Source organism: Carettochelys insculpta, chromosome 5 (genome assembly GCF_033958435.1).
Source record: "Carettochelys insculpta isolate YL-2023 chromosome 5, ASM3395843v1, whole genome shotgun sequence".
NCBI lineage: Eukaryota > Metazoa > Chordata > Testudines > Carettochelyidae > Carettochelys > Carettochelys insculpta.
The window spans coordinates 1,894,485-1,915,000 of NC_134141.1; the positions used below are offsets into that span (position 1 = coordinate 1,894,485).

General features: G+C 51.8%; 1 protein-coding gene across 2 annotated transcripts in view; it reads right to left on the reverse strand.

Annotated features, from left to right (window-relative positions):
• Nucleotides 1-60: 60 nt before the first annotated feature.
• Nucleotides 61-20,516, reverse strand: part of LOC142012977 (glyoxylate reductase/hydroxypyruvate reductase-like) — a 29,471-nt gene continuing 9,015 nt past the window's right edge. The window contains exons 2-9 of one of the 2 annotated variants that reach the window (XM_074994007.1): nucleotides 17,219-17,349; nucleotides 10,923-10,995; nucleotides 9,450-9,566; nucleotides 8,458-8,546; nucleotides 6,515-6,619; nucleotides 4,626-4,761; nucleotides 3,970-4,100; nucleotides 61-921 (exon numbers count right to left, since the gene is read on the reverse strand). In XM_074994007.1, coding sequence (XP_074850108.1) covers nucleotides 800-921; nucleotides 3,970-4,100; nucleotides 4,626-4,761; nucleotides 6,515-6,619; nucleotides 8,458-8,546; nucleotides 9,450-9,566; nucleotides 10,923-10,995; nucleotides 17,219-17,349 — 904 coding nt within the window. In that variant the 3' untranslated portion in view covers nucleotides 61-799. The other variant, XM_074994008.1, reaches the window with a different exon arrangement.

Sequence of the window (20,516 nt, forward strand, 5' to 3'; positions counted from 1 at the left end):
GGGGCTGTAAAGATTTTCTTTTTGCAAAGTAAGAACGTCAGAACTTTTGCTGTTTGGCAACCATCTTTTTTAATGCTGTAGAAATGGAAAGGTCTTTCTCACATCTATAATGGACAGTCGCCTGCAGAGATTCCAGGGTGACAAGAAGAACATAATCTGAATTTACACAGAAAATTAAACTAAAAAAAAAGTGCCAAGGTTGATAAAAATGTTACACATTTTATTTCTGGGAATGCACCCATTCTAAAAATGCAAATTTACCAGAGATCTTCCCTACTGATTGCCTAATGCACAATGAGACTCCAGACAGTTTTAATGAACCCGTTCCCCCTTAGCAAATGCCAAGTTAGCTTTAAGAAAAAAGGTCACATTTGAAAACGATTGCTTATCTCTTGGTGACATTCACATCCTGCAACAAGCAGAACAGGGCTGGAACATCGCAGGTTATGTTGGGCAGGAGGGGAGGGGATGCCCACAGACCCTCCGGCAGCACTACACACTTGCGGGGACATGGAGCAATACGTGCTGAGCTCTGGGAGGAGATGAGGTGAGATTCTGGCTCCTGGAGCTGGATGGAGTATATCTGTGATGCCTGTCGAACTGACCCATCCATTTTCTTGGTGGTCTTGCCCTGTTGCCAGTGCAACGGCTCACCATTGGACCGAAACGGGAACGAACTCATCACGGCTCTCGGTGCTACAGCTCCCTGACTTGTGAGGACACTGTGGGACCAGCACCGCTCAGACAGCTCCCGGCGAGGGGCTGATGGCAGGAGGCTGTGCACCAGGAGAGCACGTGCTCAGAGAGGCACCTCTTTGACCATGGCTTGTCCCTGCAGGCCTGCCAGGAGATTGCTGGCAGCCAAGGCAGCCATGGCATTGCGGGTAGCGAGCGTCGCGCTGGCGATGTGGGGGAGAATAACTGCGAGGAAAGAGACAGGGAACAAAGTCCAGAGAGATCAGTTCTGGGGGCTGGGACCTGCCATAGCAACACTGAGCCTGAGGTCATCCCCCACCTCCCAGCCTGTGCCTTTCCCTCCCACGTGGCTTCATCACCTGCCTGTACTGCTGCATTGCGTGTGAGGCTCAACAGGCCGGGAGGCCTGTCCAAGGGGGACGCTGAAGGACGGAAGGGAGGAGTACAGAAGGTTTGACAGAGGCAGCAGACTGGGCTCCTCACAGTGGCCTTTCCCCCCGGGTTTGCTGGGGGGCTGCAGGCCCGGAGGAGGGAAAAGGCTCTGTTGGAGCAGCCGGCTGAAGCCTAGAGCTAGGAGCTGCTGCATGCGGTCTGCATGCAAGTCACACCGCACCTCCGCTCCGCCTGCCTGCTCCATCCGTCCGTCCGTCCGCCCATCTGTGTGAGCTGGCAGGGGATTGACATTTACACGGCTCCTGCAGGAGTTTAAAAGGGTTTTTAGCGTTAAGATGATGTGTTAGTCAAACCCCGCCGGAGTCCCAGAAATGTCACTCCCCTGGTGGCTCACAAGAGCAGAACAGGCCAAGGGCCTGGCAAGACGGCACAACACGCACCGGGACGCCCCTGTCTCGCAGGCAGGCGGTCAGGCACGCTGGTTGGACTGCACATCAGCCAGGCTCCTGGGAGCAGGGGGAGGAGGCAGCCTGTATACTTGTGACGGCCCTGGGAAGGGGCAGCCGAGGAGAATGCATTCCTCTGTGTAGCTATGCCTGTGCCAGGAAAGGGCCTATCCCAGCTGGGGGAAGAGCTGAGTGAGATCAGGAAAATACGCAACTCCCAAAACAAGACACCACCTGCCTGACCAGCTCATTCGTGGAGCGCCTGGCCAAGGGGCCCACTACTGCTCCAGGCTGCTGCTGTTTGCATTACTGGCGTGCCTCGGAGCCTAGCCGTGGACCAGGGCCACACAGTGCTAGGAGCTGTAGAAATGCAGGACAAAAAGACAGTCCCTGCCCCAGAGACCTGATGAGCTGCTGGCTGATGAGAAGCTCTGTCACCTGGACATAGCAAAGCTATTGCACTCTCTGCACAGCCCACCTAAATGTCACCGTGTGGTAATGACCCCCAGCTGGGAGGTTTTAAATTGGTGGCTAAGGCCCTGCCTAGACTAAGGAAACGGGCCAGGCATGGCACTGTGCTGGCCGTGACTTTACTCCTTGGGTAGACACAGTTCAACACCTTTAAAGATGGGTTGACAAAGGCTGGGTAAGGCTAGTTGTCAAGTGTGAGAGCTATAGGCCTGCCCTGCCCAGGCCCCAGGGTTCGCTATCCCACAGCCAGTCTGGAGCTCAGCTTGTTGATCACTAACAGGCGGGGTGGCAACCTCTTGTTGGTTGCCACAAGGGCCAGGGCGGCCCTTTTTGTACAACACTGGTTTAGAGAACTGTGAGTTTTGCTCCTGGGATTGGTGGGCCCTGTTTTTCTGGCACTATCTTGCTGAATTGTGGAACAGTAAGGAATTTCCTTGGCATTGGGAATTCTCTGACCCCAGCAAAGTTCTGCAGAGTGAAGCACTTGATATTGAGGGGGTGTGGGAGGTTCTCCCCCCACTCCCACCTGTCTTCCTTTTTTAAGTGCTCACCAGAAATTCCAGAGACAGTTCTGTCACTGTCTTACAGCAGGGTGAAAACGTACAGGCCACCCGATTTGTAGTTAACTGCCTCCTTCCCTGATGTGTCCCTAAAGGGCTTTCACATCTGCTGACTGAGAAGCAAACGATACACTGCTACTGATCACATTACTACATTAGAGGGTGAGGACCGTGTAAAGTCAAGGATCAAATTCTCATGTGATGTTCTAAGCTGGGGAGATGACCCTAACCCTAAGTCAGCACTGATTTACTGCCCCTTTATGACAATGAAATGAGTGAACACAGATAAGGAATGGAGAAAGTGATAAAATATACAAATATACAAGGGTTTATACAGCACACAATTTGTGTCTGATATTGTCCTATTTGAGCAATAGTGATGGGGTAAATTAAGACTGTTTTAAGGCATACACAGCATGCATCCTAGTGCAAAGATGCAGCACCATTAGCTATAGTGGAAATATGCTGATTTACACCAGATGAGTGTCTGATCAGTGTTCCTTATTCCAGACATACACCTCTCTAAGGAGCTTCATTGAGATGCAGAATCCTCAGGATTGTACACATTTTTGGAAAAACAAACCCACAGAGATTAACCCCTGAGCTGGCTGGAAACTGAAATTTCTGTTTTGTGGGAAATTCTGGCTTTTGAAATTTGGTTTCATTTTGAATCGCATCTAAATTTAGACATTCTGCCACAGAACAGAATTTTTTTTTTTTTAAAAAAAAAAGGTAATTCAGGACCACCTGAACATTTTGTATCAAAACATTATAACACAAAATAATATAATATTAAACTTGTTATTTTAGTATAATATGAAAATGTCACTGCAAATGACACCATCAAAAGGAAACACAATGGGTGCGTCTACACTAGAAACGAACTTCGAAGTTAACTTCGAAGTTAGGTGCTACTTCGAAGTAGCCAGCAGAGAGTCTGCACACATTTTCCCTTACTTCGAAGTTCACTTACGTCAAAGTAGGGAGCCCAGCTTGGAAGTCCTTACTCCATTCCTGGGAAAGGAGTAGTGCCATACTTCGAAGTTTAACTCTTAAGTCTGTTACTTCAAAGTTGTCCTTCGGAATAAGCAACTATGAAGTTATTTTTGAAGAGTAGATACGGCCTTGGACCATATTGAAATGCAATGAACAAAGCTTAACTGACCACTGTCAACTGCCTCCTCTCAAAAATGTTGTCAAAATTCATACACTGCCCAGAACATTTTTATATCAACACAGCTGCCTTTGATGGAGAAATACTGTTCCATCAAAACAACCACAAGCTTAGTGCACAAGCAGAAGCTGGCTAGTGCAGAAATGAGGCCCAGAGCTCTTAATTCCCAAATGGTCATTTTCAGCCCCGGCTCTTCAGAAGAGAGCAGCAGCTTCCCATGCAGACTCACCACAGTTTTTAAGTTTAAAAAGAGGATGATCTGTAGGCAGAGGCTCAGGCTCTGTGACATCCAGACCAGCAGCTGCAATCTGACCATTGACCAATGCCTGATACAGGTCTTCCTGGTTCACCACACCGCCCCTGTTGGGAAAAGAAAAACAAAGTGTCTATCAACCAGAGGACATCTTCTCTGTGCAGCTGTTCTTGCAGCTAAGGGCCTTTGTTATCTCGTGGAAACTTTAACAACAGATAGGATAAAGTTGGAGTGCACAGCAGTCTGATCTTAAAGGCTGCCTTATCATAAACTCTGAGGCCAGCGGCTTACAATTCTGTCCTCTGGCGTATTTCATACTTTATTATATGTGGGATCAGCTTATCTAATGAGACTGAATTCTCCGGATGGGATGTGCCTGTGTCATCATCCATCTCCCACCATCAGCGCATTGTCGGATTACACCAACTTAAGCCTTTTATTTCTAATAATTGCTTGAAAGTTGATTTGATGTTATTGAGCTGGGATGCTGCTGGCATCAGGAATGTATATCTCGTCTCCCTCTAGGATTGCGGAAGGATTTGCATTAGAAGTTTAGGTTGTCCCTCAGTGCGTGCATCTTGTTGAGCCCTGGATCAAAGAGAGTTTTTCCCCCTCTGTCCTACCTCGCTCACCTGCTGGTGTTGATGAAGATGGCTGTATCCTTCATTTGGGAGAAAAGACGGCTCCCACAGATGCCCCGTGTTTCAGGTGTTAAGGCACAACAGACAATGATGAAGTCTGAATGCTGAGCCAAGCCGTCCAGTGGCACTGTTCAGAACAAAGCAGCAAGACCGCCGGGATTAAAACAAGACAGAAACAGCTGCACACCGCTGGAAAAAGTGTTGGCTTTATCTTTGTGCCGGGTTGACCTGAGTCTACAGAAGGGAGCCAGCTCTAGAAAGAGGGGCCAGGCCCTGGAACAGCGTTCCAGTAAAAGCAGTGGAGGTGGACAACTCAGCTGGTTCTAAGGTGGAGCTGGGGCAGTGCGGGAGTGGGATGAGTGACCAGGTTGCCAGTGAGAATAGGGCCTGGATGTGATGTCCCAGGAGGCCACTTCCAGGCCTGGGTCCCTCATCTGAATTTTCTTGTGAGCCCAAAATATTTTATGTTTACTGTAAATTCATGGAAATTCTTCCAACTAGTTAGCCCAGTTCATAGCTACTGATGCCCTCCAAGTTCCACAGGCCTGCGCACTCTGCAGGCAGCCCCGCCTGGCCGTGGTTGGAACACACAGAGGTGGGTTTGGGATTTGTCAGGCCCCAACCACTCTGCCTGCAGGTGTAACCCATACACCTAGGTGTGGTTCACAGTCCCATGTAGTGGTACCGAGACCACAGAGGAAGAATGAGTGTCCTCTGCAGCCAGCGCTGAGAGCCAGCTGGCCTTGAGCTTGAGCTGTGGCGGCTCCTGCACTAAGCTCCTGAGGACCCAGGTTTGAGTCTGCCTGTGGGCCGTTACACAGGCTCCCCTGGTGCTCCTTCTGAGGAGCAAGGTTGGGATGCAGGGGCTACCTCACTCCCTGCAGGAGCACTGAGCAGGTTGGGGTGCAGGGTTGTTCTGCTCTCACCCCCCAGTCCCTGCAATTGGCTGAGGCTGGGCCCCATAGGCCCAGTGGCTAATGCTCCACTGAGCACATACATGCGCCAACTAACTGTCACGTCAAATTGTTGGCTGGTGGTGGCGTGAAATTTAAAATGGATCAGTCAGTGAAGACAAAGGTAAGTGGCTGTGCTTGCTCAGCAGACAATGGGCCTGCTGGCTAGCTTGGGAGTCGCAGGACACACCTGAGCCACAGAGCACGTTACAGCTACAAAGTGTGTGCCCAGAAAGGGCCAGTTTCCTGCTCTGCAGCCACCCTGTGTGCAGTGGCTGGATAAAGTGCACGGGTTGCATGTCCGTACGGCTGTGCTCAGTGACTTCCTGGAGCTTTGACTTGTGCACGTAATTTGCAATGTGCTGAGGTGATGTCCTCCCCTTTGGAGATGACACAAGAAGGCTTGGAGGGGAAAGCTTGTACCAAACAGAACGGCCTAACCAAACTGCTTCTCTGCGCTGGCTCTGCTGGCTGGAACACGAGTCTCACAAAATGGAGAGTTTGTCCTACAACCCCAGCTCCTGGAGTCTAGAGAACCTGCGCTTTCCTTTACGAGCGTACAGAAAGCATCTCTCTGGGACTTGTGAGCGCAGGGCAATGGGAGAGGGTGACCCCTACCAGCTCCGAAACCACAGTGCAAATAAAACAAATCCCTCTCTAAAAGCTCATTATTTTCATGCCAGTCTCGTTTTGCGGGGGTGGGAGGCCTGGCCCCTGGCTTTGAAATACAGGTGCTCTGCAAGGTTGGCCAGGGAGCCTCTGTCTGACTAAAGTCTCCACTTTGCACCTCGTGCACATGAAAGGCAGGAAGCTCCCTGGCCAGGTGGTTGGGAAAACAGGGTTTTTGGCAGTTCAGGCTCTGGGCTGGTGAGGTGGGACTCCAGCCCAGCTTCTCCACTGGCTGAAAAATGCTCTGGCCCAGCTTACCAAACTTGGCTGGGATCTTGGAGGCCACGTCAGGTCGTGGGTCAGTGTCAGCGTAGAGGAATCTCTTGACTCCAAATGGCTTTAACCTGGCTGTGACAGCTGCGCCTAGGGAGTGGGAATTACAGCTGTGAGTTCTACCTTACCGCTGTGCTTGGCTGTGCAGATTCTCCCTCTGCAGAGGCACCAGTGTGCAGGGCTGAGACAGGGAGGCAAAAATCTCTGTCACATGGAACAGCCCTTCACAGCCCAGTTTGAGATGTCTCGCCCTGTGTCTCATTCAAGGGGTTTCTGAGGGGTGGTGGGCGGTGAAAGCACATTACTGGACACTCTTCATAACTTCCAGCCCAAGGGCACCTGGTCTGTTTGCAAGGAATGACTCCTGGGTCTTGGTTATTAAATAGCAAGGCAAGTAACCCTGCCCCAGAAGGGGCAGCCATTGCCCTACTTTCTTGTGGTTGATGGTAAAGAACCCTAATAACAATCATCTGTCTTCCTCCACGCACTTTACAAACATCATCTCATTCTCCTGACCCCCCACCCTCAGTGGGGTGCGTAAACAGAGAGGGTCAGGTCTGCTGTCCACAGTCCAGCTGGGGAAACTGAGGCAAGGAGGCCACATTTTTAAACCTAGGGCCATAATTCCTTATTTAGGTACCTAAAAAGTGTCCCAGTTTCAGAGCTGCTGGTCACCTGCTAACCGATTGATGCCAACGTGCAATAAGGACTTTTATTGTACCCTAACCTGCTCTCCACTGTTCTGGGAGGGCCATGTTCACCTGCAGATTTCATAGGGCTTATGTGCCAGTTAGAAGTGTTTGAAAGGATTTTAGCAGATCAAGGCATGAAGTAGCCACAGAAGGCTAAAAGGTTTTCCACTGCCCACCCCTTTATGGCCTCATGTCAAAGCAGAGCTGGGAAAATAATTGATGTTTTGGTTGCGGGGGGAGGAGCTGAAAAAATTGGTTCGTTTCATACCACAACTGAATTTTTTCAGTTTTTTTTCATTGTGGGAAAGAAAATCTGAAAAAAGTAGTTTGTGGTTCACCAGGACCTTTTTTTTTTTTACCAGTTTGTCATTTCATTTTGGGTCATTTTCTGGTGGTTTGAATCCTCCTTTTAGTTTTTTTAATTAGTTAAATTTCTAAATAAGACATTGCTTCAGACACAACATCTAAACATTTCTTTCCAAAGTGGCCAGAACAAACAATTCCAACTTTTTCAGGGGGACAAAAACTATACCAATATTTGGCTGAAACGATTTGCCAGATCTGAGCAGAACTCAGCTAGTTTCAGTGCCTCCCAGAACTGCATTTTCTGGAGCAAATCATTATTTGCCAAGCAAATTTTGCCCAGTTCTAATGACAAATAGACGAAGTATAGAACGTCATGTAAGAATTCCTTTTTTCCTTTATGCAAGCAGTAGTGACACCGTACAGGTATAAAGGAGGTCTTATGGTGCAAGGTAATCTAGATCTATGCACCATTCTAGCATTAGAAACAGATAAACAGCACAATGGAAGCACTTCTTAGTGTTTTTATTAGAACTGATCCAAAACAGAAAAATATTAATGAAAAGGTTTTTCAGCGTGTTTCCTTATTTCTCAAACTGTAAAATTCCTCTCTGCCCAGCGCTGCAGAGATCCCTAAAGCATCAGAGAAGGAGAAATTTGCAAAATTTGCCATTTAAAAAAAAATTGGTGAATTCTAAATGCTGGACAGATCTACTTTTTTATACTACCTTGTATAAAAAAAGAAATGTTAAGAAACCTACCTCATTGCTTTTTAAATTGTTGACAATTTTCAAAAGTACTCAGATTTTGACTCTAACTCTGGTTGATTTGTTTTGTCTCTTTTCATCAGTGTGGTTGCTTAGCAAAGAAATCAAAACCTAGAACATTCTGGCCAGCTCAGGATGAAAACCTTCCAGAGATTTTGCAACATACCTATTCGGCCAAGTCCTAGGATCCCCACGGTGCTGTCTGTCAGACCAGAGCCACACATCCACAGAGGCTTCCAGGTTCCCCAACCACCGCTTTAAAGTAACAGTGGAAGTTCTTTCAGGCACACAGAGCGTAACATCAACCCTTCCCCTGCACACTGGATTGTGGAGACTCTTTCTATGTAGCTCCAGCTGATCACTAAATAGGAATTATTGGACTGGACTGACCAAAGCCCGAAGCAGCCCCATAGTCCTGTCCCCAGCACTGGCCTGGAAGAAGCTGCAAGAACGCCTGTAGCACTCAGCCATGGGGTAGCCTGGGAAAGTTTCAGCTGACTCACCTTAATTAGCAGTTGATTTCTGCTTCAAAGTAAGAATGATTTCCAGCTCCCCCATCTTAGAACAGCCATGAACTAGGAGAGCCAAGGCAGGGCAGGAAATACCTTTTATTGGACCAGGCTCTATTGGGCGAGAGGCCAGCGGTCTCGTTTATACAAAGCTCTTCTTCTCTTCTGAGTAAGACCGAAAACTTGTCTCTCGCACCAACAGAAGCTACTTGCACCCCCACTCGCCTTGCTTCGCATCTGGGGACGGATGTGGCTACCACAAGCACCGCCTGCACTGGTAACCGTGAACAGTCCTGGTCTTTTTCTCCATGTACGCTGGGAATCCCCTGCTGCTGCCATGTTCACGGATGTTGTTATTCAAACCAGCTGAACCCAAGCTGGCATGGGTCTGCCTGTCTGCCCGTGTGACAGTCAGACCTCTGGCTCTGGTGCACTCATACCCAGAGAACTTGTTTTCTCTTCTCAGGACACGTGACCAATCATTTCTATGAACCCTGGCCAGAGAAGAGCATATGTGCCTAACACACTTGCTCAGCCCCCCACCTTTTGGCTCTTTACCCACCAACACTGTGGTCTTTCCCTTCCTGCTAAGAGCTGTACCACGCCCAGTGTTCACTAGGCAGACTGAATAAAGACAAAAAAGAATTACCTCTTGGCTTCCTCCACAGCTTCCAACAGGCGACGGGAGGTTGCCAGAAGAAGAGCAACTGTGAGCTCAGCGACTGCTTCAGTCAGTACGTCTGGAGTGTATCCTAAGCGGATTCCTCTGCATTCAAAGACACACATAGCAAACACAGCGCCACATTACAGGTGTCTTCTCCATGTAGGACTGGGCTCTGGACCATTTGGGTGGGAAGGTTATGCCATATCCTCAGATATAGTGTTTTCTCTAAATGCACAGGAAAGGCTCGGACTGATGCTCTGCTCAGAGCTGTGGTGGCATTCTTTATGAAAGCCCAGCACTTCCGGCTGGCATTCATTATGGCCTAGAAACTCCCTGAAAGTACTTGAGCCTTGACAAAAATATCCTGGTGAATTTGGAGCTTCGTAGCCAGGCTGACCACTAGGCCAAATGTTGCTACTGTTTCATTTTGATTCAGGCCACACTCGAGCCATCTCCATGGGGCCGATTAGCAGCGAGTGGGTGCGTGACACTCCTAAGAACCGGGCTCCCTGCGGAGCGTCAGAACAGCTGCTCAGAATCATTAAGCACCTCTGGGAGTGGAGTCCTATGTATTCATCCCACCCGAGCAGGAGATTCTGGGGGCTCACTGTAACTTGGTGAGGCACGTAGTCACCCATGTTGGGTTTTTCCAGGGAACATTGCAACCGCATTTAAAAACAACCCTAAAAAAAGCCATTTGTGGAGACTGGGGACAGGCTTCACGGCCGGGGAAAAGGTAAGTCGGGGACGGTGCCTGGCTGGGGAGGAGGAGGGCGAGTGTGGTGCAAAGCAGATGTTGTGCAGTTCCGTTAAAGAGAAGAACATTAATGGGGCTCCCCAGTCACTTTTGTGCTGATGCTGCGCCACTTCCCAGGCCATGAAGTCGTGACTCAAACACTGACCATCAAGGTCTCGTTTGCGTTGCTCCTGCAGCCTGTGCAACCTTCACAAAGGGGATGGAGCTTTTGGGGATGCAGCAAAGCCGCCCCCTGCAAGGGACAGGAGAGGCTACAAAGACGCAGGGGTCACCCCGGTATGGGAGAGAAGTGCACGTTCAGGGTCAGAGCTGGGACTGCCGGGCTGCGCTTCTAGCTAACGCCCTGTTGCTGGCCCAGCTGAGCCATTGGGGCAAGCAACAAAGCCCCGCAGCCTGCATGCCCAGCACGTCCCGGGCTGCCTGGCAGACACAGGCAGGGAAAGTGGGGGCAGTGACGCGAGTTAGTGCTAAAACAAGTGCTCTGCCCAATGTCTTTTGCTTTGGCATCATGTAATCATGATGGACGGTGGAGTGTTCCCACCAAGGAGCGAGTGACGGGGATTGCAGTAGAAGGAGGCGCTACTGAGCCAGCTCCTGAGCAGTCACACCTCTCAGCCTCCCAGGTCCCTGCTTGTGGAGAGGGGCCAGAATGACTCTTGTGTTTATACAGCTTGTGACTAAACACCGACCGCGCATGTTACCTCCTCTTCAGCTCCACCAGGGAGACATGATCGTAGCCCACTGACATCGTGCTGACCACCTGCAGGCTGGGCCCTGTTGTGAGAGGAGGGGACAAATGGACTGGTGTTCACACCCCTCCAGCACTGGACTGTGTAACAGCCTGGGCAGCCCAGCTCCATGCTCAGCGAGAGCCAGGCCGGAGCAACTGCTGCACATTTTCAACAGTGCGAGGCTGGAACACCGGAGAGGGGCTCTGGGACCAACCGTTGGCTGTGATAGGCAAAGGGGATGGGGCTCCATCACCACTGAGGGCAGGCCAACAACGCACAGAGTTCAGCTGTGGCCAGGGAGACTTCAGTTAGACGTTAGGAAACACTTCCTGCTGCTTAGGGTAGTTCAGCCCAAGGGGAGTCCTCCAGGGGAGGCCTGGAATCCCCTTCACCAGAGGGTTTTAAGGGTACAGATGTAGGGAATGTGGCAGCAGGAACACAAGGCTGCTGAAGGCTGGGAGGAATGTGTCTCCCAGAGATCATTTGCATGAGAATGCAAAGGTGTGCGTGTGTGATACCTTTCAGGCAAAGCCTGATGGGTAGCACGTAAGCCATGAGATTTGGTCTATTGTAAACACATTGTTGTAAAATCACAATTTATGCTGACACTCAGTGTGGGAGTTGTGGGATCTCACTAATGCTCTGGGTTGTTGTGGGGGACAGGGCAGTCACCATAGCTGCATAAGTATCAGAGGGGTGGCCGTGTTAGTCCAGGATGGGTTGTATATCACTGATGATGTGCTGGAGGGGTTTTAGCTGAGGACTATTTCAGATCTGGTGAATCGTCAGTGATTTACAACCCCTCCTGGACAATGATCCCCAACTTTCACAGGCCTTGGGAGGCAGACCGGTCCTTGCCTACAGACCACCTGCCAACTTGAAGCAAATTCTCACCAGCTACCGTACACCACACCACAGTCACTTTAACTCAGGAACCTACCCATGCAACAAACCTCGGTGCCAGCTCTGCCCACATATCCACACCAGCAACACCATCACAGGACCTAACCAGCTCAGTCACACCACCACAGCTTCATTCAACTGCACATCTACCAACGTAATATGTGCCATCATGTGCCAGCAGTGCCCCTCTGCTGTATACATTGGACAAACTGGACAGTCCCTACAGAAAAGAAAAAATGCACACAAGTTGGATATCCGAAATGGCAATATACAAAAGCCTGTAGGAGAGCCCTTCAATCTCCCAGGACACACAGTAACAGATTTAAAAGTAGCTATCCTACAGCAAAAAAATTTTAAAACCAGACTCCAAAGAGAAACTGCTGAGCTGCATTTCATCCGCAAATTTGACACCCTCAGCTCAGGATTAAACAAAGAGTGTGAATGGCTGGCTAAATACAAAAGCAGTTTCTCCTCTCTTGGGCTATGTCTACACTAGCACACAATTTAGGGTGCTGGGTCTCCATCCCCATCAGTGGGTGTGGTGTTCCTGTTGGCTGTCCCCATAGCATTTTCCCCCCGCCCCCAGGGTTAAGGCACAGTGCTGTCCATGGGTGCGGGTGCTGACGGGCGCTGATGGCCATGCTGCCGTCCTGGGACCATGCTGTGGCTGGGTGGTTATGGGTTGGGGTCTGCTGGGGGTGTGTGAGGCTCCCGGTTGTGTCTGGGGCTCCCGCCCCATGGCCCATGAGTGTGTGCTGTGTGGGGTACATACCTGACCGTCCATTGCCGGGGTCGGGGGAAGCCCGGTGGGCAGATGCCCGGCTGGTGCTCCAGGAGGGAAGATCGATGAGGAGCCCCCGCTCCTCGCTGCTGGACCCCGCCTGCACTGTCCCAAGGGGGGGCTCCTTGGGTGTGCCCCAGGGTGCGGGGCTGGCCTCCGGGCAGGACTCTGGCTCTGAGGCCTGCTGGGGCTCGTCGGCTGCGGTATCAAGGGTGGGCGGGGGGGAGGAGGTGTCCCGGGGGTCCAGGATGGCCCTGAGCTCCCCGTAATAGGGGCAAGCGGCGGGGGCAGTCCCAGACTGGCTGGCTGAGTCCCAGGCCCGGGCGTACCTCTGCTGCAACTCCTTCACCTTACTTCGGACGTGATCTGGAGTGCGGGCAGGGTGATCCCAGGCGGCCAGGCCCTCAGCCAGTCGGGTGAACGCTTCTGCTTTCCGCCGCTTGCTCCCCATCACGTGGAGCACCGCCTCCTCGCCCCAGAGCCCCAGCAGGTCTCGGAGCTCGGCCTCTGACCAGGAGGGGCCCCTCCTCTTTTTGGCCCCCTACTTGGCTGCCGGGGTGCCTGGGTCCCCTCAGGAGGGGAGCCCTGGGGGTGCTCGGGGGATGGCTCGATGCCATGGGTGGTGGGTAGATGGGTCGGGGTCTGTAGAGGGCGTGCAGGGCTAGCACGTGCATGTGCTGCTGCCTGCATGCTCTCAGCTTCCTGCCACAGGAAATCTGGGTCTGTGGTGCTTTAAAGGCTGCTGCGTGCGGGGACCATAGAGCCCCGCAGGGGCTGGACAGAGCATCTCAGCCCCTCAGCTGGTGGCCGCCATGGAGGACCCCGCTATTTCGAAGTAGCGGGACGCGGATCATCAACACACGCCGTACTTCGATGGTCAGCGTCGCAGTAGGGCGCTATTCCCATCTTCGGATGGGAATAGCGATTTCGATGTCTCGCCACCTAACGTCGATTTCAACGTTGAAATAGCACACGGCATGTGTAGACGCGACGGGTGCTACTTCGACGTTGTGCTGGCTACGTTGAAGTAGCTGGCTAGCATAGACGCACCCTTTGGTGTTCACACCTCCAGATCAACTGCTGGTAGTAGGCCTCACCCTCCCTGACTGAGTTAACCTTGTTATCTCCAGCCTTGCTCTGGCCTGCCTATTTATACCTGCCTCTGCAAATTTCCACTACCTGCATCTGACGAAGTGGGTCTTTGCCCACAAAAGCTTACGCTCATACATTTCTGTTAGTCTATAAGGTGCCACAGGACCCCTTGTTGCTAAAGCTGCATAAGACATTGATTACACAGGGCTCCCTGGTTTAAAGCATTGTAAGGCAGGAGGGGAGGGGTACTAGCTGAGCCGGCTTGCTGAGTGCCTTGGCCTTGCCTATGCCTTGGCCATCTAGCTATAAGCCTGGCTTGACTAGCCCTCCCCACCTGTTGAAAGACAGAGCTGGATTCTAGGGTTTACATGAAACTCCACGTTGGAGATATTAAGAGCTGAAATTACAGAGTGGCCACGCAGAGCTTAAATAACGCTTCTATTAATGCCAGGTGCCTGCCGGAAGGGCCAGGTTCAGCTCCTAGGGGTTTTCTGTCAAGAATACAACCAACCGGCTTGAGCCCCCACCCAGTGGCCTGGGACTATCTCACCCCACTTGCTGGGTGCCTGTATGGCAGTTCTCCCCCCTCCTCCCCCAGCAAGCACAGAGTCGAAGATAGATACAGCTTATTTAACACCAATAACCTACCCCAAGTTTCGACTTGGTCAGTAGGGATGGACTGTTTAAATTGCTCCACAAGATAGGCTGTCCACCACGGCTACTCAAGATGATCCAGTCTTTCCAGGAACACACGAGAGGAATCATCCAATATGACGGCACATCATCGGCTGCCTTCAGCATCAGGAGCGGCGTCAAACAAGGATGCGTCCTTGCTCCGACATTTTTCGGGATCTTTTTCGCACTCCCCCTGAAGCAGCCTTTGGGTCCTCAACAGAGGGCATCTTTTTGCACGCAAGATCTGACGGGAAACTGTTTAATCTTGCAAGGCTGAAGGCTAAGTCTAAGGTGCGGGAAGTGCTCATTAGAGACATGCTGTTCGCAGACAACGCTGCTGTAGTGACACACACAGAAGGCCAGCTTCAAAAACTGCTGGATCAGTTCTCCAAAGCATGCAAGGACTTCGGGCTTTCCATCCGCCTAGAGAATCAAACGTACTTGGTCAGGACGTTGCTGAACCTCCATCAATCAGCACTGACAATTACACGCTAGAGGTCATCCACAAGTTTACTTAACTTGGGTCTACCATCACTGACACCCTGTTGCTGGAGTCTGAACTAAACAGGAGGATTGGAAAAGCAGCCACAACTCTGTTCAGACTTAGCAAGAGAGTGTGGAACAACAACAAGCTGTACGCTCACACCAAAATGCAAGTCTACAGAGCCTGCATCCTCAGCACCCTCCTTTACGGCAGCAAGTCTTGGACCTTGTACACCTGCCAGGAAAAGAGGCTGAATGTCTTCCACTTGCGCTGCCTCAGGTGCATTCTTGGGATATCATGGAAGGACAGAGTGCCCAACAATGCCGTCCTTGAGCAAGGTGGAATTCCAGCCATGCACACCCTCCTCAGGCAGCAGCGGCTCCGCTGGCTTGGCCACATCCACAGGATGAATGATGGAAGGAGCCCAAAAGACATCCTGTATGGTGAGCTAGCCTCTGGCAAAAGGCCTCCCGGATGCCCCCAGTTGAGCTACAAAGACATCTGTGAGAGGGACCTCAAGGAGGTAGACATTGACCCAGAAAGTTGGGAAGAGCTGGCAGATGACCGCAGCAGCTGGAAGCAGGAAGTACACAAGGGCCTTCAGAAGGGTGAGATGAAGATCAGACAGCTGGCAGAGGAGAAGTGGGCCTGTAGAAAGGACAGCAAGTACCTGCCAGACACCCACTACATCTGCAGAAGATGTAGCAAGGACTGTCGCTCTCATGTGGGCCTCCACAGTCAGAGTCAACGCTGCAAATGATGATCTTAAACGGAGTTACGAAGGGCGTGATCCATAGTCTACACAGACTGAAGGATACCTTGGACCCCAAGTTGACAGTGACATATGCAGTATATCTAAGCAGAGACAAACCCCTTTAACAAGATACCAGCCCCATACGCTATAGAACCAGGTCTCTTGCTGGGGCTCTGGGCCTTTACCCCCCACACAGTTACAGCGTGTACCTCTCGTGGTGCAGTCCCTGACCCAGAGCCCACAGGTACATCACCAGGGCAGTAGTAGCTGTCCGCTTGTCTGCAGCATCCCACTGACTGCCACCTGCCGGCCACTCCCTTACCAGCTGCCCACCAGGCACATTGTCCACTGAGGCTCCCTTACCATCCTCCTACCAGTCACCATCATCTGCCGCTTCTCCCACTGACCACCCGCTGTCAGCTCCTGGGGGATTGCCCTGAGGCAGAACCGTGTGATTTCAGCTCTTAATATCTCCCGTGCAGAGTTTCATGAAAACCCTAGTATCCAGCTCAGCTCAGGTCTCAACTCAACTTGACTCAAACTTACAATGCTTTAAACCAGGGAGCCCTGTGTAATCAATGTCTTATGCAGCTACGGCAACTGCCCTGTCCCCCACAGCAACCCAGAGCATTGATGAGAGCTCACAACTCCCACACAGTGTCAGCATAAATTGTGATTTTACAACAATGTGTTTACAATAGACAAAATCTCCTGGCTTACGTGCTACCCATCAGGCTTTGCCTGAAAGGTATCACACATGCACACCTTTGCATTCTCATGCAAATGATCTCTGGGAGACACATTCCTCCCAGCCTTCAGCAGCGTTGCGTTCCTGCTGCCACATTCCTTACACGTTGGACGAACATCCACCAGTGATGGTTTAGGTTTCCCTGCTCCAGATCGATGCAGAGGGCTTCATGGCGTCTTGAGGTCCCTTCCAGCCCTAGAGTCACCTGCCTCTACTCCGCCTGCAAACAACCACTATAGCTGTCACAGGCCACGGTGAGGATCCTTAGCTCCATTGTGCCCTCCCTGTCCCCTCTCCACATCATCCTCTGCAGGCTACGTTCTCACGTTCCCATTGTTGTACCTGTGCAGTGCTCCTCAGAGCGTAACTTGCATCAGGCTCTTGCACTTGAGGATAAAAGCCTACTACCGCTACTGGCTAATGAGCTCACTCCTTTAGTTCACTTCATTGGATTACAGCAGGATCCTCATTTTCTAAGTGACTTTAAAATCTGTTCCTCAGCTACTCAAGCAGGCCTCCGGCTACACAGCCAAATAGCAGGGTGCGTGTAGAACCCTGATTTAGCTCAGGGAAAAGACTGCTGGCAAGACAGTCCTATGAAAGCTGCCCATTTGGACCGATTCCAGTAGGGAGACCTCTGTAAATGTACACACTGGGAGCAGAAGGGCCATTTCAAAACCCAATTCAGCAGCTGAGCCACCACACCCGGCCAGAAGTAACGTCCCCTGGGCACAGGTTAGCACTGGGGGGGACATGAATGCCTGGTAGTTTGAGGGATCTCCTGCCTGCGAACAAGTCCAAAGCCTGTCAGCCGCGCTCTGTGCCCAACCTGCAGCATCTAGCACTTCGGCATCTATCTTGTCGGTCAGCAGGCAGTACAGGCCTCCAACCCCCGCAACATTCTTCAGGAGCTCTGTGCGGGACACCGGCTCATCCGAGTCCCACTGCTCAATGCTGCAGCTGCAAGAGAAGAGACGGGAGAACCTATCAGGGGTGCGGTGGTGGCTTGGAAAGCCCCCAGGGCTGGTTTGTGACAGCCTGTCCCAGGTGGCAAAGCCCCCTCATGCCCTGCTTAGATTGCAACACCAGCCACTACCTGGCTAGTCTCCCAGCTAGTCCTGTGCACAAGAGCCGGGAGGGCACAGGCCCTGCCAGGACACCTGGCTGCTCCCCTTGTCTGGCAATCCGAGTAGCTGGCTGGGCCTGTGGGCTGCACGAAGTCAGCAGGCAGTGACCATCCCAGACCCAGGGGGCAGCAGCAGGGCAGGAAGCAATGCGTTCTTGGAGGCCCCACGTAGTCTCTGACCTGTGCTTGGCACAGTGAGTGCTGTGACAAGTTACAGTGGAGCCTTTCACAAAGGAGAAGGAGTCCCAGAAGTACTAAGTGGCTATTCCACGTTTTGTGACAAGTCTTAGCTGTATTCGTCTGTACAGGTTCAACCGCTCTACACCAGCTCTCTCTCTTCTGGCAACACCCGTAATCCAGCTGGACGACCACTTAGCACGGGTGTGGCCAAGTTTCCCACAGTCCCATAAAGTTTGTTTACAGCCACCAGCCCTGGCTCTCGGTGCTCTGTGCTGTAATTTACCCCTAAATGTCTCCTAAGAGCCCAGCAAGCTGTGGCAGTGCTGGTAACGTGCAAGAGAATATTCACCTCCCATGGTCCGGCAAATTCTCTTGTTTGGCACCGGTCTGGTCCTGAGGGCTCCAGGTGAGAGAGATTCATCCTGTACCCACAAGAACAACACAGAGTTCTGTGGCCCCTCACAGACCAACAGACTTATCTGGGCGTATGAGTTCGTGGGCAAAACCCCACTGTACCAGCGGCATGCAGTGGCCAGCACAGAGGCAGGCAGCAATCTTCTGAGCGACCGGATCACGTGGCAGACCACTGCTAACAGAGTCAATTTACTCCCAGGCACCCTGACCGAACTGGCCTCCTTAGCACTGGTCCTCGCTTGACAAGGTCACTCCTTTCTTTCCACGTGCGAGTGCAGCTGTGCCTGCCTGTGAGTTGCACGCCGTGCATCTGACACGGTGGCGTTTTGCCCACCAAAGCTCACGCCCAAATAAATCTGTTTCTCTCTGAGGTGCCAACAGACTCCTCGGGGTTGTGCAGTCACTTTATTCATGTCAGGCTACTGGCTTTGCTGGGGTTTGGCCTGAATTACGTGTAGTTCAAGAGAAGAAAACATCCTGGTGGGCAGCCTCTTGATATCAGCTCACTACCATAACCCCGCCCAGCACACGAGTGCGAACAACACAACCACGTCAGGAACGGCACGTGGTAAAGCCAGTTGTTAGACATGGGGGCCTGCTCCTGCTCCCCTTGACGTTGGTGATGGCAGGATTGTGCCCACAAATACTACATTCATTCCAGTGCCAATTGCAGATCAGGTACTGCCTACAAGTAGCTACCTGGCCTTCCATCCCTCCCGCCTCAAGCTGCTGATGGTGCAGGCTGGCTTTTGCAACAATTCCCACTTGGGGTAGGCCGTGTCTTTGAAGAGAGGCTCTCAGAATGCGCTGCAACGGTGCATTGACATTTGCCCCATTTTACAGGTGGTGAAACTGAGGCACAGAGAAAGTAGAGGCCCAACTCTGTCGCTTTCCCGAAGCAAAGACCCCCCCCACCCCAGTGCACCTGAGAGGGAGCCAGGGAATGTCGTCTTTGCTCCCTTGTGCCACACTCCCTGCACCAGGCCACCTGCTCTGGAGTCAGGGAACGCTTTCCTCTGTAAGTCACAAAGAATTTGTCTGTTGGGCCTGTCTGATGGTTACAATGCCAGCCACAGGTGGAGATGGTACTGGTGTTAAGAGCACTGGACATGCCATCTGCCACGCTGCCTCCTAGCCCATTGCGCCTTGGGAATCGCCTGTCGCTGCCGAATTGTGTCTGTTGCAAATTGAGACCTAATGCCTCTCTGCATCAGAGGGGCCATGTTCAGTCCTAGCAGGACACCACAGGAGCTAGTGTTCTTACTCCACGGGTGAATCTGGCCTTTAATCCCTGCAGTGCTCTAAGGCCCCTCCCAGCATTACGAGCAAGAGTGCAGAACCCAGGTATCCTAGCCAGGGACCTCCCCCCACCCCCGTCCTACCAGACGCCAGCACTGGGATTTAATTTTGTTTTGTGGGTCTGCTGCCTGTCATCAGTCTGTTCTGTGTTGCTCAGGCATCGCCCGCAGCCTGCCGCACTCAGCGCAGGGATTCTCTGCCTTCCGCTGGTCACACTGCCAGAGGTTTTATGTCTAGCTCCAAAACTGGCACCGTTGTTTCAGTGCGTGTGACATTCGGTGTCTGTTAGCCCGATGACAGTCTGTGCTCAGTGGAGTGCAAACATGTATTTAGGCGGGTGTAAAATAATCTTGCATAAACAGTCTAAGAACACTAAGGTTTTATGTCAGGGAGAAAACAACATAGTTTCTCTGTTAGGGATTTTAACCAGCCCAGTTTATTTAATCCGCCTTAAGGCGTAACTGGGATTTTGTAATTAGTTAGCTGCAACCACAGTTTTTGGGCAATTGCCTTCTAAGGAGCAGCATTTTCATTTGCCTTTACTGAATGAGCTAATGACTGTCTGCTTCTTTTGAGTCCCTTCACTTCATCCTACTTTGCCCAGTATCATTCCACCAAAACGAGTGGCAGCACCAGCTTAAAACCAGGGTCATGCCTTTGGCGTGGGAACTAGCGGTGCCGTTGGTGCTGCAGCACCTCCAGGCTCTGCGTGGGGTCCCTGCTGTTGGCTCCATGCCCAGGGCTCTGCTGGGAAGACACATGGCCCTGCCTCATGCAATACCAGCACTGCACTCAGGGAGTCCAGCGCTTCAGCCCAGGCCTGTGCCTCTAGCAAACTGTCCCAGCCCTGTGGTGCTGTGGGAGGGTCAAGCTGCTCTCTGCTCTGTTAGGAAAAGACCTGGGGGGGACCCTGCTACCTCCAAAAGAAGGGTTAGGGGAGAGCTTGGCCAGGGCACTGTGCCAGACTTTCCTTTCCCCTGCTCCCCTACTGCAGGGCTTTCCAGGGAACTCACACGCAGTAAGGGGGTACACCTGCCTTGCAACACCCCTCCACTGGCTGCGCCTGGCACTGCTTGCCTCACTGCTCCACAGGCAGGTTTCCGTCCCC